The sequence below is a fragment of the Camelina sativa genome, chromosome 11 (genome assembly GCF_000633955.1).
Source record: "Camelina sativa cultivar DH55 chromosome 11, Cs, whole genome shotgun sequence".
In the NCBI taxonomy this organism is placed as follows: domain Eukaryota; kingdom Viridiplantae; phylum Streptophyta; class Magnoliopsida; order Brassicales; family Brassicaceae; genus Camelina; species Camelina sativa.
In genome coordinates this window covers 29,228,920-29,238,574 of record NC_025695.1, presented here as the reverse complement: position 1 = coordinate 29,238,574, position 9,655 = coordinate 29,228,920, and the positions used below count along the sequence as shown (strand labels likewise).

Below are 9,655 nucleotides of genomic sequence, written 5' to 3'. Positions count from 1 at the left end.
GTACACTGGAGCCTGCACTGGTACCCCTCTTCGTAACCGCTCCCGCAGCACGCCAACAGATCCGCCAAGCGATTATCTCGACCCTGGGCTCCACCTTCTGCAACCCCACACTTGGGTTCCCAGCACCCCCGGCACGCTCACCGGCTAACCCGCTCTGGTCACTCTTGATACGCTTGCGATCCTACGGTGTACCTCCTCTTGGAACTCTGGACCACACACTCGCTGACCTCGGAAACCCGTCCGACCACGACCACGACAACGCCCATGTCCACGACCAACAACTCAAACACCTTTAACCACTGCACTTCCAAGAACAGAGGCTAACAAGCAATCCTAACATAACACAAAACCAAAAAACATAAACTCACCGTGGAATCTCATTGAAGGCTCGAAAAAGATGTTCTAGGACTTCATGCCACACACAATTGACTAACTCACATAATCAATCAAGACATGCAATCCCAAACATCTACAGCACAAAGCCTAGTGAACCCAAACCTAGAACCGTAAGGGCTCTGATACCAAACTGAAACGACCTGACCCGTTTTTTTTTAAATAATAAATATAATAATAAATAATAATAATCTACAGCTAGTGGTCCCATATCCACTAGCCACCTATCCACAATCACAACCAACAGCGGAATAACAAAATACCAATATCCAATAATATCCAATAAATAAATAACCAATATTAACCATAACAACAATCCAATAATCAAACATCAGGAAACATGAAACCGGCAACCTAACAATGTTTCTAAAGACCCAACTCTAGCAACCTAGCAATGCCAGACAACATACAATCGAGTCCCTAGAACATCCTCCTCTTCATCGCCTTGATTTAACGATCACACTTTGCCTTTACCTGCACCACAAACACAAATTGAGATGCATGAGTATTTGATAAACACTCAGTGAGGCAATCCTCCCATCTACTGGGCTATACACACAAGCAACAATGATATCAATGTTCCAAACAATCAACAAACAAGACATACAAACCAGGAAATCAAACATGTCTCGCTGGAAGGGAGATGTCGACCGACACCTGCCAAGTGTTGACCGACACTGGCCTTGGTGTCGACCGACACTACCCCACAGTGTAGATCGATGCCCAATTTTCTGGTGTCGACCGACACCAAGTGGTGTTGATCGACACTCCCTCTGCAATCGCAATTCGCTCGAAGCCGAGAGTCGAATCTCGCTCTCAAACTCCTCCAAATCACCCAATACTCATAACACAAGCCAAATATGTCCATAGGAACCTGTAGCAACCAATCCAAGCAAGAAAAACACACCAAAAAACACTAAACAAGCAAGAACAATGAAATCAAAGGCTTAGATTAGCCATGGACATGCACTCACCTCTTTGCAGGAAGTTTCTGAACCACAAAGAACGAATCCACACTCCCAGAAAGCTTCCCACACGTTCCTAGTCTTGAATCCTCACTCCCACAGCAAGATCTCACCCACAAAGCCTTGAAATCTTACAAAACTCACCAAAAACTCAAGAACAAACTTTTCCCCCTTTTGTTTCTCTCAAAAACGGCGTGAGACAAAACAAAATACGACCTAGGTCATATTCCCCCTTTAAAATCTCGGTTCAATGGTTTTCCCTAAACCAAACCGGTCCAAATCGATAATTAAATCGAACTGGTCGAACCAGAGAATATTGGTATCAACCGACACCCCCTCGGTGTCGATCGACACCCCCTCGGTGTCGATCGACACCCTTACCCAAACGCACAGTTTTGGTTCACGGGTGTTACAATTACTAACTTTCAAAACTAAGGCTTATATAATAAGATAGACTTATTAACTTTAAAGTCTTAATTAGTTCAAAATTAAAAGTTTCTGATGAGCCTACTTCTCGATGTGCCACCCTAGACTCGAAATGGAGCTTCCCGCGTTCCTGGCTGTGCAACTTGTCCTGTTGATGAGGAAGCCAGCTCACTTGGTATTCTAGGTGCAATACTCACAGCTTGGGACTCATCGTCTTTCATATGAGAGATGTAAGGGCCTCTCATGTCTTGTTGTTGGACTTGTATCATCATGATTGAGAGAGCCATTGAATTTCGTATCCTGGCTGAAAAATTCTCAGCTTGAGACCCGTCGCTCCTGTTCTGAGAGTGAGAAGAGCCGCTTATCATGTTTGGTTGTCGGACTTGTCCCCTGGCAGAGAAATCCAGTGTGTGCGGGACAGTTTAAACAACCATCACAGCTTTGAACTTATCATTTCGGCCGCCTATCATATCTTGTTGTTGGACTTGTCTTAAGGAGGAAGCCAATGATTGTGGAATAACGGGTGCAACAGCCAGCGGATGGCTCTCAGCGATTCTCCTCTCAGGCGGATTTGTGACCAATGGCCAGAAACTGCCAACCACAACCTGTAATAATGAATCACAATAATTAAGATAGTTTCAACCATTGAGCCGCAAAAAAAGAAAATGATGTTTGTTTCTTACTTGGACTGGACTTGCTGCCGTGAGACTACCGACTAAAACACAACCAAAGAGGGCTCCATCTGCTCCACCAATCGTAATCCGCCACTCTCCCGTCTTAGTCCTCACTTCTCTGCTCTCCAATATTGTCATTGAACTTTTAAGAGATACTATCGCATACACATCCTACACCAAAATGTTATTATAACGTATCCAAATGCGTAGTATACATTTTGAAACACCAACATGCAAGTTAAGATAACTCATCATTAATATAATTAATCTATATCTAAGACCAATTTTTCCAAAGCATCCTTTCCAACATGAACCATTGAGTTATAAGATTCCAAGATTGGACTGCAAGACCGAGTTCATCATATTATACCTTAAAAGTCACGACTTCACGGGAGCTAAGGAGCGTTTGAATCTTGATGTTAGCTACCAAACCATTTGCCGCTAGCACACTTATTCCACGAGAACCATTTGCCGTGAAAGACATAATTCTTTCGATTATATCCTGTATAAAAACCATAAACCATAAATATTTACAAAACATCTCATTTCAACACATATACGATAGATACTAAGAGTCAAGGACCAAATAGCTCTTGAAGCAAATAAACAAAGCTGTTAGTACTTGACACATATATGATATCCTCATCACCCGCTACTTACGATTGAACAGTATGTGTAACTAAGTAGAGATAGATAACAATGTTACGTACACGTCAAAATAACCAAAAACTACAAATGAATGAAGAATATTACTGTTATCGTATGTTGTAAAACTATTTTAAAAGATCCGATATCTATGTAAACAAACTTTACTCACAAATATATTGATGATTCATTAAAGTTAGCTCATATAATTTACTAACTTAAATAAATTTGCTTACCTTCTAAGTAAAAAAGAATTTAAAACCATAGCTCCATCAAAAACTCGAGTTAAACTGGGCTAAATTTTTTTGTTAAAGAGTTTTTGTTATAATACATGTTTACGTGGATTAAAAACTATATCTATTGTGTGTTTTTAAAGAGCCTTCCTTACACATATTATTTTATTATATAAAGTTGGGTTTTGAAAATTAGCCATTAACAAAATTTTGATATGTGTCAAGTTTAAATCAATATGGGATTTTGACATGTATAAAAGTTATTATTTAATAGTAGGAATTTGAGATTATAACAAAAATAAAATATTTTGTTTTAAACAATAATAATGTAAATAGATAATTATCAAAAAAATTACAAAAATTTAAAGTTTTTTTGTAAATAATTATAAAGAGATTATATGTATCTTATTGAGATTATATATATCTTATTATATAAAATTGGGTTTTGAAAGTTAGTTATTAACAGTATTTTGACATATGTCAAGTTATTAATATGAGATTTTGACATGTGTAAAAGTTAATATTTAATAGGAGGGATTTGAGATTATGACAAAAAAAATTGTTTAAACAATATTCTTATTATATAAAGATGCGTTTGAAAGTTAGTTATAAACAGGATTTTGACACGTGTCAAGTTATTAATTTGAAATTTGTACATGTGTAAAAGTTAATATTTAATAGGAAGGATTTGAGATTATGACAAAAAACAAAAAAATTGTTTAAACAATATTCTTATGATATAAAGATTGGTTTTGAAAATTACCAATTAACAGGATTTTGAGACGTGTAAAAGTTAATATTTAATAGGAGGGATTTGAGATTATGACAAAAAAACAAAAAATTGTTTAAAAAATATTAATAATGTAAAATGATAATTATAATTTTTTTTAACAGTTTTTTGAAAAATAATTATAAGGAGATTATATATTTCAAAAAATTCAAAATTATAACATTATTTACTTATTTTTAATTTCAAGTTATTAATTCAACAAAAAAAATAGAAAAGAGATTAAGAAAAATGTACAATTAATTACTAAATCTAAAAAAATGTAAATACTCACTTCTATATAAACATAAATCTTCTCATATTTTTCATCTAACAAAATAATTTATTCAAAAACATTGATTTAAACTTTGTTCTATTGGTACAATTTCTTTAATGGGAAGGTAAATTTTGCTTATTTTTTTAAACCAAAAAATTCTCATACTTTATCCTTTTTTCAGTTTGGAATAGGTAAGATTAATATGTTGACCCAAAAAAAATGTAAGATTAATATACTGCATATACTCTTTCTAATACTGTATTTTAAATTTTATTTTAGTATTTTTAGATTATTTTATTTAATTTATATTTTTATCTTTGATTTGAGATTCATATATTACTGTGATTATAATTTTCTATTATTTCTCTAATTATGTCAAATTAATTTTCTTCTAATTTCTCAACCTTATTGGTTGGTCATAGACCTTTATGCAAACATAAATGTTGCAATTCATTCAATCCTAAAGGGAGATAAAGAGTAAGGATAAAATAAGTTAATTAAACACAAGCTTACAACAAACATAGACAGATAGATTAGAAAAACATAAACCGTTTTTGATATATCCATAGGAGCTCGGAGACAATGGCTAAATCATGATGTGTCAAAGACACTTCCACGAATATATTGGAAAATTTAACATAAATTACTATCAAAATATTTTGTGACGTTGAAAAAAGGCTTTTAGTTTCATTAGTTGTCGGAGCATGCCACTTTGAGATAGCTAAAAGACGTGAATATGTTCTCTCCACACATGAGGAAGGATGAGCGAAGGTTCTCTCAGTGGTGGAGGAGGTTGAACGAATGCAAGGTTATCTCCACAAGTGAGGAAGGTGGAGCCAAGATTCTCTTCATGGTGGAGGAGGTTGGACACAAGATTCTCTCCATAAGGGAGGAGGGCAGAGCCGAGGTTCTCTCCATGGTTGGTCATACACTATTGTGATGATACATCATTGATTAGTATACTATGTAATATATTTTTAATTCGAGAAGTTTCTTGAACCAACAATTTTAGTGATTAAATAAACTATGCAAAAGTGAAAATAAATAGACATAATAGTTAGCTTAATTTGTTTATATAGATATTTTTCTAGGTGGTGGTAAAAAATATATTTTTAACATACAGTATACTTAGGTATTAAAAAAATCTACTTCTAATGGTAACATATATCAAAAAATTGTAAATTGATATATATCAGTGTATTATAGGGGAAAAAATTTATAAATAACATACAACAAATTTTAATATTTTAAAAGCCGCACATCGGGTGGGTCCTTATCTAGTATATGTATACTAACTATCTTGTGGAGGATTAAAGAGAAATGTTTTTAACTTTGATCGAAGGATATATAGTATAAAAAATTAATCTAAATCTAAATCGACAGTTAAGAAACATAAAACAATATATTTTCAACAACAAGAAATGAAATAAATAAACAGGTATGCATAAGCTATATACTTACATCTCCTGTGTTAACTGTGAAGATATGCGGCCAGAAGTCCCCTCCTCCCAAAGTCATAGACATGTCATCACCTACAATCCCAAAAAAAAACATCCAAATTAAAACCCGAAGATCTAACACAAGAAAGAGTACAAGGGATTTTTTCCAAGAAATTTCCATTTGACTGAACAACGTAACCCTAGATTCATTAATTTCTCTAATCGTTATGTTTATATTTCCTTGCACACAAGATCGACATATAGCAGATTAATTTTGTTGTCCCCTCGTCAATAACGAAACTCATATACCTGCACTACTGTTCGTCAACGACGACGACCTCTTCTTTCTTCTTCTTCTTCTTTGATCAGAAGGCGACCTCTTGTTTTGTATCCCATCTTTACTGAGGAACTTCCCTTGTGCATCGCGCCCGTAAATTATACCTCTCCTCCCCCTCGTGCTGGTGGAGCCATCCTCTACGGTGACTGGTGCCGCTACGGCAGTCTATGTGACCGGAGAGGGATATATATGCCTTGATGAGTTCAAGACTGACAAGGGAGTGGGGGTTCTGTTTAGATCCGTGATTTTGTTTTGTGCAAAGTTTAGATCCATGATAAGAGACTGGAATGAGAAGGGAATTCGAGTGAAGTTTTTTTTTGGGGTAAGACACAATTCGAGTGAAGATAGAGATATAGCTAGATTTTGTGATTTATAAAACTCTTCCAGGTCATTGTATATATAGGGAAATTAATGATAGTTTGGAAAAAAAAAAATTTAGCCGTTTCATAATTATTATGTTGCATGCATGTGCCAGTTGGCAAAAACTGTATATCTTTATGTTGTGTGTATGTATAGGTATTAATAAAAATAGCATTTTAAAAAGTCTAGTAATAATTATATAAAAAAGATAAATAAATTATAATATTGTCTGTCTAAATAAACTTTCGCTTTTTTAATTTATTTATATGGATAAGAAAGTTTAATTAATGACTTTTTTAAAACTAGATTGGTAAATTTAAGAAAAATTAATTAATAATAGATTGGATAAACATTTTTTTTGTCAACATAAATTTGATAAATCTATTTATACTCTTGTAACATCCGCGAACCAAAATGTGCATTTTGGGGATGGGTGTCGACCGACACCAAAGAGGTGTCGCTTGACACCATGTTGTTTTAAGATTTTCGGTTTGATTCGTTCTCCTGTTTTGTGTGGTTTAGTAGTTTTGGAGAAACCCTTAAGTTCCCTATAAAAGGGAAGACGCCTTGTTCGGTTGAGGGGTTCCTTTTCCCAGCCGTTTTCTTGCCCTAGAGAAGAGAAGAGAGATTTGAGGATCTATATATGTTAGGGACGTGAGGAGTTGGATTTGGGGATGGGAAGGAAGGGGAGTGGTGATGATGCGGCGTGGAGGAGGAGGGGAAGCTCTGCTGGTGGTGAGGTGCTGCTCCTTCCTCAGATTTCATCCTTAATCTAAGGTAAGTGGTTGATGTTAGGCTTATCAATGGTTTTGGGATCATTGGGGTGGATTTTTCATAGGTGAGATGGATTGAGAAGAATCCATGGGTTGTTTTTATTGTTGTTATCATTGTGAATACATTGGGTATGTGCTTAAGCATTGGGGAAAGAGTATTGGTCATGGAGTTAGGTTTTGGTGGCGGAGAGCCTCTCACTGTCAAATTTGTTTTTAGATATTTTTGTTTTTTTCTCATTTTACAAAATATGTTATATGGACACTCATGTACAGCCCATAAAAATATGGTCATTAGTGGGCATGGTCGTTAATGGACACGGTCATTTATTTTCCAAAATCAAATTAGACAATGTTGGACGGGTCAAAATGGACACGGACAGCCCATTTTGACAGCTCTACCGAGAGGTACTTGAAATCGAGTACAGGTCGTGTTTCAAGTGTTGTGTCGATCGACAACAACACTTACAGAAAGACATCAAGAACTAGTTTGGGATGGCTACTTCGGAGCAACGTTTGGAGGATGAAACGGAGTCCGATTTGGCTGAAATATGGTGGGAAGCTTCGTGGTTCTATAAGCTTCATATCCAACGGTGATTTTCTGAAATGGACGGTTGGTTTGTGATTTAATCAAGTGTTTTTATTGTGGTCTGGCATAGACGGTTTTATGGTAAGGTTGGGGTGTCGAGCGACACCAAGGTGCTGTCGGTCGACACCAGCATGTTGTTGTGTGTTTGGATCATAGGAGGACAGCTAGAGTTAGGTTTGGATGAGGGGTGATCGACGGGAATGATGATGTGGGCATTGGTGTCAACCGACACGAGGAGAGTGACGTTCGACACCAGGTGGAGATGCCGTTCGACACTAGAGTAGTTGTTAGTGAATTGGAGTATTCGTGGGGAAGTGTTGTCTGTGGCTGGACGGAATCAAATATTCCAACCCACCTCTCTTGTTACTAGGTTGCTAGGGGTGGTTGGTTGTGCGACTCAGTAACTAGATGAGATGGGGTTTGGTGTATTTGTGGGAGTTTTTGTAAGTAGCGATTTCTACGCCGGTTGTCTCGTAGGAATTATGGAGTTCCGATGAGATTGGTTCCCGTGAAACCTGTGTGAGGATTGAGAATCTGGATGCCGTCGTTTGAGAAGTAGGGCGAAAAGAGGTTCATTAATAGATCAAATATGTAACATATGTTTGTCAAAATCATTTTGACCGAAAAAACCTACCAAACAACATAAACATACACGTTTGAAAAGAAAAATCGACATACATAAACAAATTTTGATAACATATGATAAAAAAGTAATAATCATATAAATATCATTAGCAGATGATATGATGTAACAAAATTTTTAGATGTCAAAAAAAATTGTCTTCCAAATATGATAAATTAGCTACATAAATAACATTATTTTTTTCTCCAAAAAATAAAAAAAATTTGAAACAAATAAAATAACATATATATTATATTTATTTAAAATTACGAAAAAAAATATATATATCTCAACTCGTATTCTAGCATGAGTCTTATTCTAATATCAGAATTAAATGATGGTCCTCTTAGCCACATGACAACTATATGTGCTCATACAATATATCTATTTCATATTTTCATGCAGTTAGTTATACAATTTTTTTTCTTTTTTTTTTTGTAACACAGTTGAAAATGAAAACAAAAAGAACATAAAAAAAATAAAAACTTTTTTTTTTTATTTAATGGTGGAAAAAATAAGAAGGAAGGGCAATTTTGGTTTAATTGGAATTTTGATATAAGGAAAGCCTCAAACAACGGGTAACGCAGCTCCAGAGTCGGTGGTGGTCGAGATCCGGCGTCGTCGGATCCGAAGAAGATGAAGGTTTCAAGCGGTGTGGTGGCTTCTGTAATTGCCGTCTCCACCGCTGCTCTCTCTTCTTCCTCCACTCCTCCAATCTCCCCAAAGGTTTCATCTCTTACTTTTAAGATCTGCGATTTCGATTCAATTGCTCTGGTTTGAATTGAAATGTCGATATGAAATTGATCAGGTCTGGGAATCGAGGAAGACGAATGGGTCGGAGAAATTTGAGCCGAGGTTTGATGGCTTAAGGTTCATAGAGACGCTGGTCACAGCACACAGATAGATTTTGAATACCATTCTTCACTTGGGTGGTGCAAAAGCTTTTGTTTTTTATACAAAGCGTGAGTGCGTCACTTGGGTCTCTTTAATCTTATCATTCATCTTTTGTTTAGTGTTTACTCTTGTTTTGAGGATTTTATTAACATTCAATTGCTTTTGTTGTGGTAAACTTTATTTCATATTTATTACCGATTTCGTATTTTGGTGTGCGTTTAGTTTATATGAGACAAACATGTGTGGCATTGGCACTGATTGGTGT

General features: G+C 35.7%; 2 protein-coding genes across 2 annotated transcripts; one reads left to right on the top strand and one right to left on the bottom strand.

The window, feature by feature from the left end:
- On the bottom strand, positions 1,752 to 6,541 carry LOC104724582 (AT-hook motif nuclear-localized protein 10-like). The gene is made up of 5 exons (XM_010443095.2): positions 6,128 to 6,541; positions 5,841 to 5,911; positions 2,829 to 2,960; positions 2,468 to 2,629; positions 1,752 to 2,389 (listed from the first exon to the last, which is right to left on the bottom strand). Exons 2-5 carry the CDS (start codon positions 5,901 to 5,903, stop codon positions 2,207 to 2,209), a joined length of 540 nt encoding a protein of 179 aa, XP_010441397.1. The 5' UTR covers positions 5,904 to 5,911; positions 6,128 to 6,541; the 3' UTR covers positions 1,752 to 2,206.
- LOC104724581 lies at positions 8,978 to 9,648 on the top strand. The gene is made up of 2 exons (XM_010443094.2): positions 8,978 to 9,222; positions 9,305 to 9,648. The coding sequence occupies exons 1-2, from the start codon at positions 9,133 to 9,135 to the stop codon at positions 9,398 to 9,400; spliced, it is 186 nt and encodes a 61-aa protein (XP_010441396.1). The 5' UTR covers positions 8,978 to 9,132; the 3' UTR covers positions 9,401 to 9,648.